At 44.7% G+C, this 22,041-nt stretch overlaps 1 protein-coding gene across 4 annotated transcripts; it reads left to right on the forward strand.

Annotated features, from left to right (window-relative positions):
* Positions 1-3,046: 3,046 nt before the first annotated feature.
* LOC102373492 (uncharacterized protein C17orf62 homolog) lies at positions 3,047-21,471 on the forward strand. Of its 4 annotated transcripts, none has more exons than XM_006028744.3 (7): positions 3,047-3,196; positions 8,070-8,200; positions 9,153-9,194; positions 10,352-10,425; positions 12,703-12,799; positions 17,954-18,098; positions 19,935-21,471. In XM_006028744.3, exons 2-7 carry the CDS (start codon positions 8,116-8,118, stop codon positions 20,062-20,064), a joined length of 573 nt encoding a protein of 190 aa, XP_006028806.1. In that variant the 5' UTR covers positions 3,047-3,196; positions 8,070-8,115; the 3' UTR covers positions 20,065-21,471. The 4 variants fall into 4 exon arrangements, with proteins under 4 accessions (XP_006028806.1, XP_025065966.1, XP_014377786.1 ...); XM_025210181.1 differs by having other exon boundaries at positions 3,119-3,196; positions 8,074-8,200; XM_014522300.2 differs by having other exon boundaries at positions 3,190-3,300.
* The last annotated feature ends 570 nt before the right edge of the window (positions 21,472-22,041 follow it).

Here is a 22,041-nt window from a genome sequence, read left to right on the forward strand (position 1 = left end):
CTAGAATTAGGCACGGACACGTAGCGGTTGATTAAAGATTATTTTACTTACACCGAAGATGGTCGTGGTGCAGGCAGGAAAACTTGCTTGAGTTGCAGTTACAAAACAAAACAAAACTCGAACCTGCAGGGCACGAGAGTACGTCGCAGGGGGTTTTTGGCGACGGGAAGATGCAAAACGCGAGAGTACGTCGCAATGGGTTTTTGGCGATGGGAAGATAAACCTGCAGGACTCGAACCCGGGTAGAGCTCTGGATACACTCACACGAAGTTTGCTAGGCTCCGTGGAACTTGCGCGCAGGGAAGGTGTTCGTCGAGGGATCGTTTGGCGACAGGGAGAGGCCAGAGGTTGATCAGACCCCTATAGCCTGCGCTGGGTTCGATAGGCTCCGCAGCGCTTAGAGATCTTCACAAGACGTGAAGTCCTCCTCCTCCAGATGGTTGTGGAGTCCTCCCTTGCGGGGTTCTCCTCGGAGTTCTCCAACTTGGGCGGAAACCACTCAAGCTCTTATACGGCTAGCAAACCAATCACTAGCCGCCACGTGGGAATAATTGCGAACTGGCCAATAGTGGGACACAAATTTGCATGCGAATGGCGGGAACTCCTTTGCACCATGCATTTCTCTTTGCAACTAAGAAATGCACCCTGCAAAGAAAGCTCCTAGTGGCGGGAAATATTTTAGCAGTGCCGAAGCGCGCACAAACAAAATCACACCCTTGGGTTGTGACACCATGTACCCCTTCAGATATGTCTTGCCTATCCTCAAAGGGAATTGTCTCCCTTTTCAAATACTTCATTCTAGATTGTTTGGAAAAAAACATTATCAGATCAAAAACAATTTGCACTGTTGCTCCTACTGATGACTTGACCTAACTGAGCAAACTTTTGTCACTTTGTGGCCTTGAACAGACCTCCAGGGATGTAATACTTGAATGCCTGTCTAGACCTGGGGTGGGCAATTATTTCGGGTGGAGGGCCGCCTACTGAGTTTTCTCAAGCCATCGGGGGCTGCATGACAGACAGCCAGGGCAGATAAATATTTATTTTCTAAATTTTTTAGGGGCCCCGTGTGCCGGATAGAATGGCCTGGTGGGCTGCATCTGGCTGCGGGCCGTATTTTGCCCACCCCTGGTCTAGGCTGTAACGAAGGAAAGCCTCAAGTTATGAGTGAGCTATTGAGGGAAACCTGCAGCTGGAAGGATTAGTAGCTGGAAGGGAAGCTGCATAATCTGTTATAACTGAAGCAACAAGCTCAGACAAATCTAAATAAAATAAATAGCCAACCAACTATAAATAAGTACTTTATCCCAAACATTATTTAGTATTTTTTGTTAAGCATATATTCTAAGGGATCAACACAAAATGCAGTAGAACACCAAACAACTGCTCCAAGTGGATCCGACCTCTAGGTGGTTACTGATAACCTCCAAAAATGGTCTCTCTGCCAATACTGCAGGAAAACCTGAAATTTTTGTATATTGATTCAGTATTGGCACACTGTACATGAAAATATATGAAAGGAATACCAAGCAATAACCATAAAAGGACTTATTTGTTTGTATTTATTTATCTGATAATACAGTATAATACAAAGGCCTTACCTTTTGAAGTACTTTGTTAACAAGGATGCTATATGACAAACTAAAATATGCTGGATTTTAATTCAGGATGGGTGTGATGGAGATGCGGTTACCGTTTAAAGTAGTCATTGATCAGTTTCTGCTAAATGTGTTGTCTCATCTTTTTGAGTGCACTGTTTTGCATTGCCATCCAAGTCAAAATGTCTTTTCTGCCAGTGCCTGCTTGCTCCTTTAAATACTTTACCGCCCTGTCAAAACTGCTTGTGTGTGTGAAATGTTATTGCTTGGTGCCACCTCTTCTTATTCACTGTTTTAACTTTTACTGCTTTCCACTTCATCACCAGTAGATTCTGCTATTTCCACATCACTTCATAGCTCGTATCCTGAATCTGCAATGTCAGCTTTAACAGGTTCAATTACATTTTCTTCACCAATACTTTCACATCCTGGCACTTTTCTAGTTTCTTTTAGGAATTGTTCACATTTAACCCTTCTTTCTGATCGACAGTTTGTTTTCTTTGGCCCTTATCAGACTCAGTGACGGATGCTTGCACTTTTTTGATGATCGTGTGACAGTGCGCAGCAACCTGCAGTTAACCGGACTTGGAGGTGATCGCATTCAGCCGCCTTCCCCGCCAGAGGCTGGGTTTTTAGGCAGAGCTGGAATGAAACAGGGCTGGAAATGTGGGGGGGAGGAGGTTTTAAAACTGCCTGTCTGAGTGGGGTGGCCGAGCGGGCATGGGTTTTAACGGCAGTTTCATCAGACCCAAGGGCGAGCAGAACTGCAGTGCCAAACCCAAGCACGAGGCCAAGCAGCCAAAGTCCAGAGAGGTTTTGAAACCGCCCGACTGAACACGTGGGGATCTGGGGGCTCGTCTTATTTTCCGCCTGTGAAGCCTCCGAGCTCCTACTCCCAGGCTCATCTGCTTGGCAGACGCAGGCATGAGAGAGATGGTGGGGAACAAGCCCCTGGTTTGAAAGGAAAGATCAGGGCTGAGAGCTGGCAGTGCAGCGGCACCCAGACATGCAGGGTCTGGCTCCCCGGGCGAGCTCCATCCCTGCCCCTGGCCGAGGCGGGAGGCCGCGGGGGCCTCCTGCCCGGCCTGGAGGCACAAGCCTTCGCCTCTGAACTTCCCTCCGTGCGTGCTGCTGCCCTGCGGTGCCACAGCCCCTCGGCTGCCATTTTATGTTTGCAGGGTTTGGTTGTAGCCGTGTCGGTAAGGACGCAGGCGGGCCAGGCTCTTGGGGTGGGTGCGATATCTTTGATTAGACCAACGGAGTCGTCAAAAGCTTGCAAAGATCTTTGTTCCCACGACTCCATTGGTCTCATGGAAGAGATCACACCCACCCCAACAGCCTGGCCATGTTAGGTGCGGGCACCAGACCGACATCTTGAATTCACTCCCCGCTGCAGGGAAACCAGTGCTCATGGAAAGTGTGCGGGGTGGGCAAAAAGCTCAGTGCCAGAAACAAACATGGCCGCTGAAGCTTAGGTCTGGCGCCAGACAAGTCCTTCCCGGCGGCTTCCGGGCGACGCTCTGGTGAGCTCTATGGTGCGGAGGCCGGAAGTGTGCTCGCTTCCCTCAGTGTAGCTGCGCGTGCAGCAGCGCCGGCAGGTACCACGGGCTGGGGCCGGGCGAGGGGCTCTTCGGGGCCGCCGGGGTCCAGGAGCGAGGAGGCTGCGTGCGGGTGCAGGCAGGGACGGCGCATCTCGCACTCGGTCTGTGGCCGGCTGCCCCCTTCCCGCTGCTGCTCGCTAGGGCGGGCCCCGGGGGGACTCGGGCAGCCTTTCCTTAGTGGTTTTCATCCCTGGGCCGCTGGGCTGTGTCTGAGGGGCCCGGGGGCAATCAGCAGCACGTGAATACCCGGCTGAAGGCTCGCAGGGGTCCGCGCCCCCCTTCGAAATGGTTAAATTGGGGGCCCGCACATGAAAACAGGTTGGAGAGCACTGGTCTAGCCGCACACGAGGCCTTGCAGAGCGGGGCGTGGAAATGGCAGGAAGGTGACATTTGCCCCCATGTGTGGTGCCTTGGATCCGTTTTGCTTCTTGCTCCATCTGAGCGGCAGGTGGCTTTCACCAGCTGCGCCCGTTCGCTGAGGTGTGGGGGGTGAAGGCCAGAGGGCTCGTGTGAGCTTTTATTACTGCTGTGATGTAATGTGGGCGCTGGTTGTGCTAACCGCTGTGCGAGCACGCCCCGCTCCAGGAGTGTGCAGCTGTAAGTGGCTGAGGAGAAACAGTTGTTTTCACCCTGCAGTGGCAGTTTCTGAATCCTGTGGGTTTCTGTCCCACTGCAGCTTCTCAGCCTCTTGAAGTCTCAGATCAAGCGTAGTGGCTTTTTAACCTGGCGGGGGAAATACCATATATCTGTGTCCAAGAAGGCAGTTTTCCTGAACGGCACCCCAGGAGAACAGCTCTTCTGGTGTGGTTCAGGCCCCCCCGAGGTGCATCAGCTTTAAGCCCAGTTTATGGAAATGGGAGTCTCCTCTTTTGTGTGCTCTGGGGGCCTTATGGCGAAGGGCAAGCAAAACTCGGGGGCATCCAAACCCCGATCCTTCAGGCTTGGGCCTGCAAGTAGGATGCCAGCCAAAGGATTTGGAAACATCTGAAGCCCCAGGTCGGGGTGGAGGATGTTTGCCAGTAGTAGGGCCACTTATGGTTCTGGACGGACTCTCAGCTTTGGCATTTGTTTTGGCTAATTTGGCTCGGAATACGGAAAATTAAAAAAAGTCCCACTGTAGCAAAGTTGGCCGCTCTGACCCCTATTTCAGCCTCTCACAGCCAGTTGCCACTGATTCCCCTTATTGACAGCAGTGTTGCAGAAGCAGTGGCAGTGACAAGTTGGGAGGCTGTTGCTGAGTGATGTTTTGCACACCCCTTTTCCTTTCTAGGGGCATGTTCCACACTTTGGGAAATGCTGCTCTCATGCATGTACTTTGGAAATCTGCGATCTGCATGATTATTTAAAAAAATCCAAACAAAACCTTGATAATAACTAATAACGCATTGGATTGGTGAACCTGGAATAATTTAATTGAAGATCCTGTTTGTTTATTTGCCCTTTGCTTTAGTGTTTCCCGCATCCTGCTTTTCATTTCCAAAAGCTTGGTTTAAGAAATGTTGCAGTGAGCTTTGGACATTTGGACTTAAATGCCTCATGGAGAGCTGCATTGACTTTCTTGGGGCTTTGGGCAGGTGCATGGATTTGCTTGTATGAAACTACTTCCAGACTTGGAGAGCCTTTGAAAGGCAGTGTAGTGATGTTCATCAGTTGAGAACAAGCAAGTGTTACCCTTGCCGTGCTGGGAGGCTAAAGGATGTCATGATGTGCGTGAACAGCTATTTCTTTCACTTTCAGATTCTCTTGCACGAGTGCTAGGACAGCGTTTTTCAGTCTGGGGGTTGTGACCCAAAAGTGGGGTGCAAGAATACATGAAAGGGTTGTGAACAAACTTTAAAAATGGATTCTACTTTAAAGGAAAAGAATGTGGGAAACTGTGACTTTTCCCTTGCAGACTGGCAGAGTTCCAGCCTGTAAGGGGCTGCTTGGGGCCCTCCTTGCCCTACACCCCTCCCACCCCACACACTGGGGCTGGGACCTGGGGGCAGAGGATCAGGAGTGAGGAGCACTGGGTCAGGACTGGCCATTGATGTTTACAAATGGGTCCTGGTACAAAAAGGGTTGAGAACCACTGTGCTAGGATATACTGGATTCAGACCCTTAAATGTTTTCCTTTGAATTTTAACCCAAAATGCTGATTATATTTCTGTTTAGTTTCATACACTCTAAATGTAGTTGCAGGGTAGTGCAGACACTGCTTTAGCTCTGTTCTTCATGTAGTGTCCAGGAGCAACAGGACAAGTGAAAAATGAAGATTTAACTGCTTTGTCCTTTTGGAACAGCTCTAACTGCTCTGCTTCATGCCTCTTTAAAGCACTTTTGAGGGCACTGAATGGCAGGAACAGCTTGTAGGGTAGGCTGATGACCTCCATTTAAAACTAAACTTCTGCTAAGGGAAGTTGATGCTTTATTAAAGATACCTAAGATCTGATGCTGAGAGGTACTCAGCAGCCCCAGCTTCCATGGAAGTTGTAGGTATTCAGAATTTCTAAGGATAAAAGGACCATACAGGACTTTTCAGTTCAGTGATCTGAGATCATTTTACAAATAGTAATTAAGCCTCACAACACACCTGTGAGGAAGGTCAGTCTTTTTGCAGCTGGACAAACTAAAAGTTTAAGTGACTTGCCCCCACTCTTAACAGTGACTGAGTGACAGTTAGAAAAGGGGTGTAGGAGTTGGAAAGCTTCCTGTGCTAAATGCTGGGTACATTACTTCCGCTAAACCTGCACAGTGCTATGCCTTCAGGTAGCCTCTTCTTTTTGGGAAAGGCAGGAAAGCAGGATGTCTTTCAGGCTATTTGAAATAGGAGTGTCTGGTTTATAAGCTGCTTGGTTTGCTTGCAACTGCTTTAATGCTTGAGGCTCCTGTGGGCTTGCTGCAGGTGTTGTGACATACACAGTGTTGGATAAGATTGTCATCCTATTTCCACCTTCTGCAGGGAATGGCCGTGTCTTTGCTATAATGAAAAACGTCCCTACCAGTTCCCCAGTAGAAGAAATGTTGCTACTCCATGCTGGCCAGATCAGTCCTGCCTTTAGATCAGGGGTCGGCAATGTCTTTGGCTGGAGCGCCAAAAATACCCCAATCCTGCCCCATGCCTTGACTTGATGTGCCAGGGGAGGTGCGAAAGGCCTGAGCCTTGTTGCTGGCGGCAGCTGCATACGTGTCTCTGGGCGGATGGCATGGGAAGGGCTGGGCTTGCGCTGCCTTGGTCCCTTCCCTGCCCTGAGCTGTGCGTGCAGTCAGTAGCTGTTGGCATGGGGCTGGAGCCGGTGCCAGTGCTCCGGAGCCTGGTGCAGCTGTTTGCTGTAGCTGCCCAAAGCCTGGGCTGGATATGGCTGGCTGCTGGGAGGCTACAAACAACTGCACTGGGCTCTGGAGCCCTGGTACTGGCTCTGTGCTGATGGTGACTGCACTCATGCCTTGGGATGCCAGGTGGGGAAGGGGCCAAGGCAGCGTAACCCCAGCCCCTCCTGTCATGCTGCTGCTACAGGACCTAGCCAAGGGCACCAGAGCCTGGCAGCTGTTCGCATCCTCTTGACTATCTGCCATAGCTGGCCTGGGCTCTGGGCAGCTGCAGCAGACGGTGGCTAGGCTGCAGACAGCTGCACTGGACTCTGGGCTCTTGGAGCACCTGGAGCCTCTGGGCAGATGGCAGAGGTGGGGCTGGGGTTGCAATGCCTCCAGCCCCTTGCTGGCCATCTGTCTGGAGGTGTGAATGCAGACTGCCGTGGAGACCCAGCAGGGGCTCTGGAGCCTGGTGCAGCTGTTTGCAGCCTCCAGGCTATAGCCAGCCCTGGCTCTGGGCAGCTGCTGTCAGCCGTGGAGCCTCCTGGCCACCTGCTGCGATCAGCCCAGGTTCTGTGGCTGGCGGCAGCTGCCCAGACCCGGGGCGGTCTGTGGCGTGCTGAGCAAAATGACCTAGCCTACCATGCTTTGGCATGTGTGCCAGGGGTTGCCACCCCCTACCTTAGATGCATGCTGCTGTCTTCCTGGTATATATCTGTTATTGTGCTTGTATTGACATCATCAAAGGTAAAATTATGTCTGTGTGTTGGAGGTCACCACTGCTGAAAGACCGGATGATTTCTTCATGGGGGTACCTCTGAAAATGCTGCACAGCTTTGTTCCATTCTTAATGTTAAAAATTGGTGCTTCTTTTCTCACCTTTTAATTCTTATTTCCCCTTCAGCGCGTGCTGTGGTTGAAGAGGGCTGCATGTAGCTATCTCTGGAACCACTCAGTAGTGCACCTATTTTGCATTGGGGGGAGGGAGGTAACTTCACTACCATGCAAAATACTCCCTTGTTTTTGGGTCATGCCTGCATCCTCTGCAGTGCTTCTGGCTCTGGAATGAGGGTCTGAATTATGAAACCCAGTTTCCTATATGGTAACTTACCGTGTAGTCATGCCTTCAATTGCTGCTCTAGTTCATTATTGTGGCCTTTTTCTGGCAGCAGAAGAAATGCTGTCTACAAGACCTGTTGCTCTTTCTATTGCTTTTTATCTAAGTTTGCAATTTCTAGTTGAGGCAATGAGAGTTTATTTCCAGGATCTGTTTCTGAGAAACTGTTTTGGAAACTGCAAAGGATATTGCTTATGCTAGCAATGAAGTGAACTGTACTGTAGGAGCCAGGCATTTCTTACAGAATTTAAATCTCTTATCTCCATGGTGATTACTGTTTGTTTGTACAGTGTTGTGAATGTTCATGATGCTCTCCATGCAAATAAGAGACCATAGCCTTATCCTGAAGAGCCTTGCTCTCTCTAAGGACATGATGGAAGGTCACAGCAAATATTGGGCACAAGGGGAAAGATGAGGGGTCAAGTAACAGTTTGTAAGTTTGTATTCCTTCTCTCTGTCCAGCTAGGTTTCATGAGTGTTAATAGGCTGTGGGGAATTTCTCATTAAGATGTACATGCTGGTTGAAAACCGTACAAGTTCCATCCTTCATCTGAAGAGGTCACCTGGAATTAGATCGTGGTCTCTCTTTGTTGGTAAGACACTAATGATTCTTTCTTGAACATGAGATGAATAATTATGAATAAATATGTTGGAGCTGCTTTTCCTGTATTTTTAAGCTACTCGTGAAATTGCATGGGCATGATTTGATCCATTTAAATGGAGGTTTTAAAGAAAGGGAATTGCATGAAGTTCTCTGAATAGAAGTCCTAACAAACAGACCCATACATTTTCCAAGTAGTTTTGTTTGTGGAGGGACATCGACCCCAACATTGACCACCCTTTAGCTGTGCTGCCGAGTGTGCTTGAAGTCCTACAAAAGTGTGATGGCCTCAGATATGAGATGGCACAAAAAGAATAAATGCGCAGCTGACTGTCTATAGAAACCTGGGGTGAAATCCTGGTTCCATTTAAGTCGGTGGCAAAGCTCCCAGGTATTTCTAGAATCTAAGATTTCCCCTTTGGCATGGTTAGAACATATCATGTCTTAAGGGCACTGTGTAGATATTTGGAATGAAGTATTGCAGCAAGTGTTGAAAGGTAGGCATGTTTTCCCTTTCTTTGTTATATGTCAGGAAACAGAATTGAAGGGACAATCAGTTATTTGTCCAAGACTGCACAGAGAACTGGTGGCAGAATCGAGATTTTGGTTTCCAGTTCTACTTCCTACTCAATGGTGCTTTTTTATAATGTAAAATAATTTCTTGTCAAATTCTTTCATGATGTAGATCCTTCACTCCAGGGCAGGAAATACTTTTGGAGCTTGTGAAAACACTTGGCTGTCTTCTGATGCAGGTTAACATAGTTAGCAGAGGCACAGTTTTTTATTGGTCCTGCCAGACACATTCAACTAAGGGTACCTGATCCTCCTTTTATGAGAAATAATGAATTTAACTTCAGGATGTTTATGTTTTGACTAGGAATCTTTTAGTTTATATATGAGTTTTGCTTGTTTTGAATCCTGCTTCTTATCTTTTTTCCCCCTAGGAATATCTTCCATAGGTCTGGGTGCTGCTTACTATAGTGCAGGTAATATCCAGTCCCTTTGTGGAATATTTGTTTATTCTTTCTTGTTGAAGTTATCTATCACATGGTGATGACTCCTCCTCCTCCCCCTGTAGCTTCTGCCTGATTTTTCTTACATGCCTGGGTTTTGACTGATAAAGTGCCTGTTTACAAACATTAATTAGTTGATTCTTGCAACTTCCCTGGGAAAGTGGTAATTAACAGTCTGCCACTGAACTGAACAGATTTTGCTGCCTTGATGTAGGTATTCTGTCTTTTGTGATTCTGCTAAATCATCCTTGCCAGCAATTGTAATCCTTAGGGTTTATAAAATACCTTCTGAAAAGCAATTTTTCTTTTAGATTGGATCAGCTTGCAAGAAATAACAAGTATTTTTCTGTCTTACCTCCTACAGAAAATATCCGCAAACCATCCTATAAGCTGTTTGTTGCATTCTTTGGGGCTTCAGAGTTGAAAAGTTACATTACCATGTAATTAGTAGATTTCACTGGATTTTGTCCTGGAAAAACCTGTCTGAACACTGTCTGTATCAGCTGACCTTTTTTAAGAGGCTGCCATGAAATCTGTCAAACATACTGCATATAATTTCTTTTCCACCTTCAACAGAAGATTGATTGAACACTTATTTTAGTGACTACTTTGAGCAGGCACTTTAGGCAGGCTACACTGTGTAAATGTTTTCAGCATGTCACATTTTAAATATTTGTTTGCTAAGAGATGTTGACTGATTCCTTTATTGTTATCAAGAAGTGTTTGTTTTGGTGAACTAATTTCCTAGTCCTTCACCCCTGTTCTCTGCAGCACAAATATTTGAGGGTCTATCATAAGAGCCATTTGGACATGCTTGGCTATCTCAGTTTTCAGGAAAAAAATAATGCCCATAATAAAATTCTGCTGCAAGTCTTGTAACAATAAGTGTGTTTATAATCCTGAATAATTCTCATCCCAGTATGGATAAAGGCTTAAAAAAACGCTTTTTGATCATGGAAAACATTAGAAATACCATGTCAGGGTTAAAAAGAAACATGTCCTGTGATAGAAACCATCTTTTTCTCTCTCTTACTTTTCTCATGAGCGGATATGGGGCTTTTTTCTAAATAAAGATCTCTATTCAGTTCTCAAATAGTGTATCTAAAACTTGTGTATTTTGTATTGTTTAGACACATTGGGATGGAAACTCTTCTATATAGCTGGGTGTCTCTTTGTGGCTGCACAGAATCTGGAGGAGTGGGAGGTAAGATGCATGCTGAACTCAGACAGGAAATGAGTTTATGCTTACTTAAAGCATTTGTCAAATGTTGGTTTCAGCAGCCAGGTGTTTTTTTTATATTGTGCAGTACAAATAAGTTATACTGTCGTTGAGAAACTTGGTGGGATTGATACTGTTTAGTAAATTTTAGCCACAAGGTACCTTGGTGCATTGGTTGATTAGCAAGATGACCACAAGCTCGCAAGTGTGGTGGACTTGTGAAAAAAGCCAGTGGACTCCTAGGGTGTGTTATGTGGGGTGTTTTCAGTAGAGATAAGGGAGTGCTAGTGCCATTGCACAAGGAATTGGCAGGATTCCATTTAGAAAATAATTTGCAATTCTGGCCACCAACCTTGAAAAGGATGAATTTAAACTGAAACAGGTACAAAGAAGGGCCACAGAGATGATTATGGGAATGAGACCTTTCTTTATGAAAGAAGGCTGAAGAAGCTTGGTTGTTTTGTTTAACGAAACTCAGATTGAGGGAGGGAGTATTTGTGCATTTGTGTAGTAAATATTAGGAAACAGAGAGCTTTTGAAGCTGAAAATCAACACAAAATCAAATTGGCTACAAACTGGCTATAGACAGATGTAGATTGGAAACTAGAAGATTTGTAACGATCAAAGGAGTGAAGCTCTGGAATAGTGTTCTGAGATTAATTATAGGGACAAAGAATTTGAATAATTTTAAGAGTGAATTCGGTAAGTTCATGGGGGAGAGAGTATGTTAGGACAGGGAGTTATTAGTTCAGCCATCAATATGTGTGACGTGTTGAATCCTGTGTTTGGAATGTGGTGCTGGTAAACCCATATTTTAGAGGTTTTGCTGGTTTGCCTGTAGGGCCTAGGGAATAATGTACTTATTTCTTCCCTGTTATTGCAGTGGTAAGGCAATGCTTTTACCTATGGTATGTTTTAGGGCAGGGGTTATCAACAGGGGATACGCGTGAGTGGGCAGGGATGGAGCACCACCACCCCGCGCCGCCCCTGGAGCAGGGCCTGTGAGGGGCGAGGGCAGTGGCTTCCTTCTGCGAGGCACACAGGCACTACCCAGCTGGCTGGATGTGGGGGTGGGGAGGGGAGCTTGCACGTGGATGCTGCTATCCACCACCCCGTGCTACCACTGCATGCAAGCCCACCCCTGCTCCGTGTCTGGCCGCTGCCATCTTCCCTCACCTCCCCCCTGCTTCTCCAGAAGTGTATGGAGAAGTGGTACACTCCTTAAAAAAGGCTGAAACCCCCTGTTGTAGGGTGTTTTTTGATATTTCTCTTTTTGTGCCTGGGAGTAGTGTATGATGATGTGAAAAAGGGGTTTGGGGGATTTGTTGATAAATGATTGCCTGAAGGCCCCTTCCAGTCCTGTGTTCCTAATTATTTTACTGATGAGCTCAGGTTTAGGGATGCGACTCAGTTAAGCCTACTTGTAGTAAATGAATTCCTCTGTAAATTACTTTTACAATTAAGTTGAATGATTTGCAACATTTGAATTTTGTCTAAAGGGGAGAGAGCAGGAGTAGAGCATTCAGTGACTAAAGCATACTTCCCATACATATAGGCTGGTGCTACTAGTGATAGGGAAGAATCATTAACCAGGACAGATTCCCTCTCACTGCTTCCCCACTCTGTGGGGAATGGTGTGTGGGAAATTTTTTTTTAGTGATGTGATATTTACCCACTAGGAAGTAGATGAAAGACACCAACTAATTTTGCTGCCAGTCAGAAAACTTTCTTGCTGTAGTTACTTGACCTATTTGAATAAGTAACTCGGGCGTAAAAAACTTCGTGTTTCATTAACTGTCTCAAGCCATCAAATCCTTGGAACGTCTTTTTTCAAATATAAGCCTTGTTATAACAGATAAAACCAGCCCTGGCAGTGGTTGGTGATTTGTTGTTGACAAAAGGTGTAGGTAGAATTTATGTACACTGAAGCTTTAGGATTGTTGAACACACACATGCAAGCCTAACAAGGATTTTTCAGTTTCTCCAGAGTGGTATTTTGGTTTATCATCAGGCACAATTTATAGCTATAAGGGATAAGGTAAAAGTGAGACTAAAACCACCTCAAATTCTCTTCTGGGAAGAATTTGAGAGAGAGCCAAGGACAATATTTTGGTTTTATAATCCAGCAGTGAGACGCAAGTGATTATAATTAAACTTATTAAGTTTATATTGCTGAGATAGCATCATTTAATTTTTAAGGTGTAGATGTCAGCTGTTCTTTTTTTTAGAGAATCATTTAGTTAATGTTTTTCAATTTTGCAGGAAGCTGTATTTGACAAGAGCAAGGGAAAAGTCATTCTAAAAACATTTAACCTCTACAAAAAAATACTGACCTTCTCCAAAGGAGGCCATGAACAAGGTAAGAAAGCAGGGGTTTCTGTAGTCACCAAGCATGAGTGCTGGACAGAAGAATTATGTACGACTTTGTTCCATATGCACCTCTAAAGCACTGTACTCAAATCAGTCGTATCCATTCATTTCCAGTGGCTTTGCAGACAGCAGATGCCACCAACGTTTTAAATCTTTTTGACTCAAAATACAAATGAATGTAAAATGGCTATAACTCTCCTCACCTTTGTGGTCAGAGTGCCTGGATTTTTTTTTAAATACTGGTATTAATATTTCCTTGGGTATCTTCTTATTCATGCTTATGTTTTTTTCTGGTTTAATGTACTGAAATTTATAGTGTGTTTGGCAAATGTGAGTGGTGAAAGACCGGGATCTAGGAGTCGCAATAGAGGATTGAATTTAAGGATTTGAATCCCAGTTTATGCAGTCACGGGCAAATCGCTTAAACCCTGTGTCTTTGTTTTACCATCATCATTTAACTCCTGTAACAGACCTGTTACTTGAAATCCTGGGTTGAAGGTGCAATAAAACCAAAGGGTTAGCTCATTCCATTTTAAATTTCTTTATTTGTAATGCGTGCCTACATGCACACACACACAAGTATGGTACATCATTCATATTTATGGGTGTGGTTTACTGTTCAAGTCAGCTCAGAAAATACAGCTGAATACTTGGGATAGGTCGGAGAAGGGCATTTTGTGCCTGAAAGCTCATTTAACACTTCTCCCAACTATATTCAGTTGTTCCAATAAAAGATATTACCCCCAAACTCCCTGAAGCCCCTTTGCTTTTCACATTTTCTGGACCATGTCAGTTACAACAACACAGTCCAAACCTGCTGCTTCTGGAAATGCAAGATGGCAAGATCCAAATTCATATCTTTTAAGCCTCTTGACATTTCAGATTCAGCAGTTGCCAGGCTCTCTGGAACTCTAGAATAGGCAGGAATCCTAAGGGAAAGTAGGAACTTCAGTAACTTAGTGCAGTCTATTTGGGAATAAGCATCAGGTTGGTTACAAGGTTGAAAAAGATCTAAGGGTGCACTCAAAAGATTTTTTTTGGCCAATACTGATGGCTGATTATTAACCAGCCGTATTGGCTGATACCAATCTGATAGCCAGTATGCAGCCTGGCAGCTTGGAGAGCAGTGTCTGGCTGGTAAGACTGGGGGGGGAAGGGGGGCACAGATTGAGGCCTTCACGGTGAAGTAGGGAGTAGGGCAGGGGCAAGGTGGGGCATGGGAAAGTGCCACGGGTAGCTCATTCAGTGCGTGTGGGGGACTGGGGAGTGGGGTGGCTCCTTGCCTCTGTGCGCACCCCTGAAGGACCCCCAGATTTGTGTGTGGGGTGAGGGCAAGCTGCCCACTGTGGGCTTGGGGCCAGGGGCTCTGCTGGTCTCTTACTGGTGGTGGGGGGGCTGAGTTGGGGCTGCACTTGGGGTGTGGGGGTGGTGCCGGGAGTGGGGGGCCATGTGGAATTTCTGGGTGGCTGTAGCCCACCCCATAGCCACCCCTCCCAGTGCTGCCACTGCCTGCCCTGAGCACACCCCTGGCCCAGCCTTGCCTCTAGGAAGAGGCCAACGCAGCCCCTGGCCCTGAGCCTGCAGCAGGCAGCCCGCCTTCGTCAAAACCGGGGGTCTCATGCCTCCCCTGGGGGTGTGTACAGCAGCAGTGAGCTTCCCCTCCTCCCTGCTCTCCCCCTCACCCCCCGAAGAGCCACTTACAGCTCTGTCCTGCACCCTGCCTCGCCCTGCCCCATCTGTGCAGCACTGCCCCAGCCCCACTTGCTCCCTCACTGTGGAGGCCTTGATCTGCCTCCCCATGCCTCTTCCCTCCCCAACACCCCTTCCCTCCCACAGACTTACCGGCTGGATGCTGCTCTCCAAACTGTCGGGCTGCGTTCCTGGACGCATACATGTGTGTGTGGTTGCACACATGCATGCAGCACTTATTGTTGACATTAGCGGCTACACCGGCCAAAAAAAGCCAGTTGCTGATTATCCTTTTATCGATGCGAATCCAATATGAACCGATATATCAGTGTACCTTTAAAAAACATCTCTGGAAATATTTCAGGGATACCGGTTTTAGCCCTGTTGGTCTACAGGCAAAAGTATTCAGAACTCTTGGTAGAAGTGATATCTTTTATCAGACCAACTAAATACTTCCAAAAATTTTTCTTTACTGGTAAGCTTTTGGGCTCATGTGCCTTTCCTCAGGCAAAGGAAAATGCACAGATTGTGACATTTCTCCCAGGTAGAAATGAAACTTCATATTACAGTCTGTGCATTCTCCTTTGCCTGAAGAAGGATGCATGAGCCTGAAAGCTTGCAAGTAAAGACATTTTTTTGGAACTATTTAGTTGGTTTAATAAAAGATATTTCTTCTACCAAGAGTTCTGAATGCTCTGGAAATACTGGAAGTTACAGGTATTCTGTCACATGGGAACTTGGTTTGCTGTGACTGTGTCAGAAATTAAAATGAGAAACTGAGGCAGACTCAGTCCTCTCTCTGCAGCACACCACTTGGGTCCTGGTGTTATCCCCCTCTCCCCAGACATAGGTGTACTGAGGAAGCAGCATGTTCAGCTTCTGGAAGGAGCATCTGGGGTGCTGCATCTGGTTTGCTTTGAGCTTTCTGCTTTTGACTCTTCTGCCACTCCAGCTGTGCAGCTAAGGGCAGAAGGGTTTTTACAAGTATGTCAGTAGCAAGAGGAGGATCAGGTAAAGTGCAGGTCCCTTACTGAATGGGGGAGGCAACCTTGTGTCAGGAGATGTAGAAAAGGCTCAAGTGCTCGATACCTTTTTTGCCTCAGTCTTCACAGGCAAGGTCAGCTCCCAGACTACTGCACTGGGCAGCCCAGTTTGGGGAGGAGGTGAGCCAGCCCTCAGTGGTGAAAGAACAGGTTGGGGACTATTCAGAAAAGCTGGATGTGTACAAGTCCATGGGGCCGGATGGGATGCACCCAAGGGTGCTGAGGGAGTTAGCTGATGTGATTGCAGAGCCATTGGCCATCATCTTTGAAAACTTATGGTAATCAGGAGAGGTCCCGGATGATTGGAAAGGGGCCAACATAGTGCCCATAGTTAAGAAAGGGAAGAAGGAGGATCCAGGGAACTATGGACCAGTCAGCCTCACCTCAGTCCCTGAAAAAATCATGGAGCAGATTCTCAAGGAATCAATTTCTAAGCACTTGGAGGAGAAAAAGGTGATCAGGGGCAAGTCATGCCTGACCAACCTGATTGCCTTATATGATGCGATGACTGCCTCTGTGGATGTGGGGAGACTGGTGGATGTGGTGTACCTTGATTTTTAGCAAGGCTTTTGATAGTCTCCTACAACATTCTTGCAGGCAAGGTAAGAAAGTATAGGTTGGATGAATGTAGTGCAACGTGGATACAAAATTGCCTGGAGCATTGGGCTCAACAGAGTATTAATCAATGGCTCGATATCTAGTTGGCAGCTGGTATCAAGTGGAGTGCCCCAGGGATCAGTCTTGGGGCTGGTTTTCTTCAATGTCTTCATCAATGATCTGGAAGATGGCACAGAGTGAACACTCAGCAAATTTGCAGATTAAATCAAGCTGCGGGGAGTAGTAGATATGCTGGAGGGTAGGGCTAAGATTCAGTGACCTAGACAAATTGGAGGATTTGGACCAAAAGAAATCTCATGAGGTTCAACAAGGGCAAGTGCAAAGTCCTGCACTTAGGATGGAACAACCCTGTGCACCGGTGCAGGCTGGGAACCGACTGGCTAAGCAGCAGCTCTGCAGAAAAGGACCTGGAGGTTACAGTGGCAATAAGCTGAATTTGAGCTAGCAGTGTGCTCTTGTTGCCAAGAAGGCTAACAACATATTAGGCTGCATTGGTAGGTGTGTTGCCAGCAGGTCGAGGGAAGTGATTATTCCCCTCTATTCAGTACTTATGAGGCCACATGTAGAGTACTGTGTTCAGTTTTGGGGCCCCCACTGCAGAAAGGATGCGGACAAATTGGAGAGAGTCCAGCAGAGGGCAACAAAAATGATTAGGAGGCTGTGGGACATAACTTGTGAGGAAAGACTGAGGGAACTGAGTCTAGAGAAGAGGAGATTGAGAGGGGATTTAATAGTAGCTGTCAACAACCTGAAGCGGGGTTCAAAAGAGGATGGAGCTAGACTGTTTTCAGTGGGGACAGATGACAGAACAAGGAGCAATGGTCTCAAGTTGCAGCAAGGGAAGTTTAAAGTTTGATATTGGGAAGAATTTTCTCACTAGGCGGGTAGTAAAACACTGGAACAGGTTATCCAGAGAGGTGGTGAAAGCTCCAGCCTTAGAGGTTTTCAAAACCTGGCTAAAGTTTTGGCTGGGATGATCTAGTTGCTTTGAGCAGGGGGTTGGACTAGATGACCTCCTGAGGTCCCTTCCAACCCTAACTTTCTCTGATTCTAAAACTAAAGCTATAAACTATCTTGCATGAGATCACAGGTCAATTAGAAATTGAACTCGTGGTGCCCTCTTGGTTTTCACAATCATACTCTTTTCTGGGCTGAATCAGATTGCCTGCTGATATTAAAATACTGTGGAGTAATTAGAAACTTGAAAACATTTAGAACATCTTTCAGTGTATAGTAGGTCTTTAAACAGATTCTGTGTCTGTGCTGGAGGTGTGTATTAGTGTATGAACTTCTTCACTTTTTTGTGTCCTGGAAACTAGGTAGATGTCTTCTAAGAACATATATTTTGCCAGGAACAGGGAGCAAGTATCAGTTAGCGTGATAATGCAGATCAACGGATGCTCTGAAAATGACTGATCTGAATGTTGAAATCTTTCATCTACTCAATCTCCTTAAATTTACCTACTTTCTACAGAAAACAGTTCAAACAGCTATTAAAGAAAGAGGGAAAACGGTGGGAAACAATAAATTGGGCAGGTGCCCAAGTTAATTGCTACAGACTATGCTGGCTGGTGCATACTGCTTTGCTTTGGCGTTTACTCTGTGCAGTCAGTGGTGTCTGGTGTCCTGACTGCAGGTTAGAATTTACCCAGCTGAATGGGAGGAGGGCAGAAGTATGAAGCCATCAAAGGTAGGAAGGGGTTGTTGAGAGTCTCAGTTGCATAACTGAGAAGTAGAGTGTGGAGAATGGCTATTACAATAATCAGTTTCTTTTTCCTTACTTTTGCAAACAGTGGTGGCTCTGCTGCATGAGATTCGAGATGTGAACGTGGAAGAAGAGACTGTGCGTTATTTTGGGAAGGGTTACCTGGTAGTGCTACGATTTGTCACTGGATTTTCACACCCACTGACCCAGAATGCAGTGCTGGGCTGTAGGAGGTGCAGTATAAATTATATTTTCTGATTAACAGTGTGCATAAGGGCAGATGTTTATCACAGGGTCGGCGGCCAGATTTATAGGAGGCTGACTATTAGCTGTTGGCAGAATTGTCCTGTCTCGTTTTCTAGACTTATTTTTAACCATTAGTAGGAATACTCTGTTTATGGTTTTCAGACCCTTTGATATTTTGAGTCACTTGAGCTGACAGCATCTGCCTAATTAGATTTACAGTATTTTCGTATTTAAGGCCCCCTTAATACTGTATTTGATTCACAGTAATTCAGTCCAGAGGAAAACTGGCCCCTAGATCATTGTTGCTATTTTATACTAGAAACTCCTTGTGCTACATACCATGAAATCTATTTAATTAGTCACTAGGATAACTCCTCACTTTGTTCTCATAAGTTAGTGCACCGAGCTCTTGCCAGGTCCAGTGGTTGAACTGGAAACACTTTGGCCTGTTCATCACATTAACACTAAATTAGTTATTTCAAAATGTGTACACATACTATATGTGAAAGTTGCTCCTGGTAATTAGTTATCTTAAAAGGTACTGACTTTTGCTCTGTCAAGCCAGTCAATGTTTGCAAAGATTTGGATGCTTTGCAATTTGTTTTGGCTCAGTAAGATGTAGGTAATCAGTTGTCTATGTAACCCCCACGTAGAGAGCACACCAATTTTTTTCTAGTAAGAAACTGTACATTAAGTATCTATCTGTATAATGTTACATTGCTCATATAGCAAGGTAGCATCCATACAGTTTGCACTTGGATTTTATTGTAGTATTTTTCTTTTCCATGTTAAATGTCAAAAACATTTTTTGTTGTGTTTTTAATATGACATGCAAAATATGTATCCCAAAAAAGTTGAAAATGGCTAATTACTGATTATTAGTTACTCATAGATAATTAGTCATTGTTACCAGTTCCCTTTGAGTGATAAATTAATTGGATTTTACTGTACTGTACAAACCTGTAATTAAAACAGCTCTTTGGAACAGGGACTTACAGTTGAAACCAGACACAAATAAGAGCCAAGAGCAGAAGTGGGCAGTCGGGACAAGAAGTGCAGAAAGCAGCAGGCCCAGTGTACTAGCTTTCCAGGGAGAAGTGACAGGCTAGAATCAGGCTGTTTCTACTATTTTATTTTTAGAGATAACATTTTATGTCTCCAGAAGGAAGTGCATATTTAAGAAGAGATCACTCAACAGCTTTACTTCTGCTTCTCAGGAGCATGTGACATCTTCAGAGAGGCTGAGGGTGATGAGGAAATTTACAGTACATTTCAAGGCCTCAGCCAAACTGTTTAAGAGTAGTGTGGACTTAATGGGAGAAGTTAAACTATATTAGTGACGGTTATTTTACTATTAGGTGTTTTGGTATGACAGGAACTGTTTTGAAAACTAAATAGACAGCCTCTGTCATTAATGGCGCTCGTAAGCATTGTGCCTTGTCTCAGAATTAGAACTTTTATTATCCCCATTCATTCTACTTCTTTTAGTATAGCTATAGGAATCTGATTCTCTTCTACCTTGTGTGACTAGTGCAGTTATCAGCTAAGTTATGCCTGAAGAATCGGTAAAACTGGTGATCTAAATTAGAGATTCACTGGCTTCTCAGCTGCTAAAGGGAATTCACTTGTGAATGAAGCCTATTCAGATATGAACATCATAGGGAGATTGGACCTTGATGTCCCTTATGGGGAGGTGCTGTTAATTATAGCCTTATTCCATAGACTGACCAACTGTTCAGATAGTGAAAGTGCCCAGTGTTGGTTAAGTACCTGTCTCATCAGCACCATGACATTAATTCTTATGCCATTTATTTTTTTTCCAGTGATGCGGAAACAGTTGCCAAGCTCATTGTTAGCTTTCTGAAACTGAACATCACAGACAGCCATCATGACCTCTCGCAGAGCAGTGAAATGGAGGACAGTGATGCAGATGAACCCAAGGATGAGTATTAATAGTAAAAATGAAGCGAATAAAGCAGAGCCATTTGAGAATGGTGCTGGTTACATTTCATCCAAGAAGACCTTCAAGATTTTGGAGCGCCTATCTCTTCTATGCTTGGGAATTCTGCTGTAGTTACAATTGTAGGAGTCTGAGTTAAGGCACATCAGTGCTGAATTGCTTTAATTTTCTGCATCCAATAAACTGTTTTCTCCTTGGATGCTTCAGTATGAACTTGCTCAGACATGGCTATGTACAGTCTAAAGCAAATATGATGTTACTTTTCCATGTAATTTGCAGACGTAGACGATACTTGTTTGCGAATTTTGTCACCTTATTCTAATTATGTAGTTATTTATTAATGAATTAGTTTGAACTCCTTTCTTGTTTTTCATATCTACACGTGTAAACTTCCAGTTATTGCAGATATCTACTCTAGATGCAGGTTAACTGCCTTAACATGAGTAAGTTGGGGCTTTGTATTTCTGTAAGTCATATTATGTTATTGCTTGAAAACTTAATGTAATATAGATATCTAATTACTGTAGCTAAATTTACAGAGTAAGTAACTGAATTGATTTTAGGCACCATACTATAATAAATCAAAAAGGTAAGTCAGTATCTTAACATTTAGGGTGATGCCAAGGTCTGTAGGATGGAAATGTCAGACTTACCATTAGAACTAATAGAAATCAAAGTTTGAGTTTGAAAGTGTCTAAATTGACCAGTATTATATTTAAAATTATATTGCAGGACAGCTCCTCTTGGGTTGGCCAAAGAAGTATGATTGCCTTTTTTTAAAAAAAAATAATATAGAAACCATGTTGGCACTTGCCTTAGAACAGTTCCAAGCCGTTGATAAGTTCTCAAGCTGCTGGTTGGAAGAGAGACCTAATTTGATCCAGGTAACAGTAGAGGTGGGCCTAAAGTTCTGTTACCCTAAGTACTTTTAAAATGATAAATCCGTTACTGCATGGAAAGCCTGCCACGTGGGTTTTTAAAAATGCCAACTGTAACAAATAAAGCGGTAGCCTAGATCTGTCAGTTTTCCATATTTTAGGACTTTTGGCAGGTGAGAGAGTATCTTTGTAGCCTTGGATGCTATCTGAATATAGCTGGGATAGCGAAGTACATCAGTGCTTTGTGACCAAATCTAACTCCAGCATACATGGTGCTGGTGATCTTGGTTTTAAAAGTTTGTTTCTTGAATGGTTTTATTCATATAAATATATAATGTCAATGTATCTTCTGAAAAATAAGAGTGGATTTTTGGACAATCTACCTCTGCACTGATCAGAGTTTTGCTAGAGCTGGAACTCTTAGTTATGCTTGTTAAGATGTCATATTGCTGAGAAAACACAGTATAATATAGTGAGCTAAAAGTAACTTCAACATAATAAAACTTGTACTTTTTTTGGACAGCACAGTGTTAAGACCTGAATTACTTAGGACTGTGTGTTTTATTTCATAAACCTTTATTTAGCAGTTTAATATATCAAAGTTAATGGAGCTTTTGTTTAACTCTAATTAATACTAAAATTATTTGCTGGATGTATATCACCTATAACTACCTCATAGAAGGTAGCGTTGATATGCTCTTGGCTCAGCAGGAGATCTGAACTGGATCCTAGGGATAAGGCTAGTCTAAGCATGAGATTGCTTGACAGTAGACCCATGCTCCAGAAACAATCTCTTTAGCAGCCAGATGTCCCCAAGTGTTTCTGCTTTATAATTCCCTTGCCCCAGCTCCCCAGTTTTAGGGAACAGAGGCAGGAAGACTTTTGGAAGAAGCCAAACTGCTGTTAGACTGGCCAAGAGCTGCCTGGGTAAGACATTGAGAAGTCTGAGCCTCAATCCAGCAAAACTCTTAAATGTATGTTTAGCTTTAAGCCCAATGGATAGAGGGTACTAGGATTCTAACCTGTGCTTTTTATTCCCAGCCTTAACAGTCTAGCATACACAGGTGTGAGAGATCTTGTTCTTGCTGCTGA

This window comes from Alligator sinensis, unplaced genomic scaffold (assembly GCF_000455745.1).
Source record: "Alligator sinensis unplaced genomic scaffold, ASM45574v1 scaffold694_1, whole genome shotgun sequence".
Taxonomy (NCBI): Eukaryota; Metazoa; Chordata; order Crocodylia; family Alligatoridae; genus Alligator; species Alligator sinensis.

Excerpts from the sequence above, each read along its gene's own strand:
- LOC102373492 (XM_006028744.3), top strand. The coding sequence starts at position 8,116 with ATGTACATGCTGGTTGAAAACCGTACAAGTTCCATCCTTCATCTGAAG. Across the intron at positions 10,426-12,702 it reads AGAATCTGGAGGAGTGGGAG|GAAGCTGTATTTGACAAGAG; the intron begins GTAAGATGCATG and ends TCAATTTTGCAG. Across the intron at positions 12,800-17,953 it reads CAAAGGAGGCCATGAACAAG|TGGTGGCTCTGCTGCATGAG; the intron begins GTAAGAAAGCAG and ends TTTTGCAAACAG.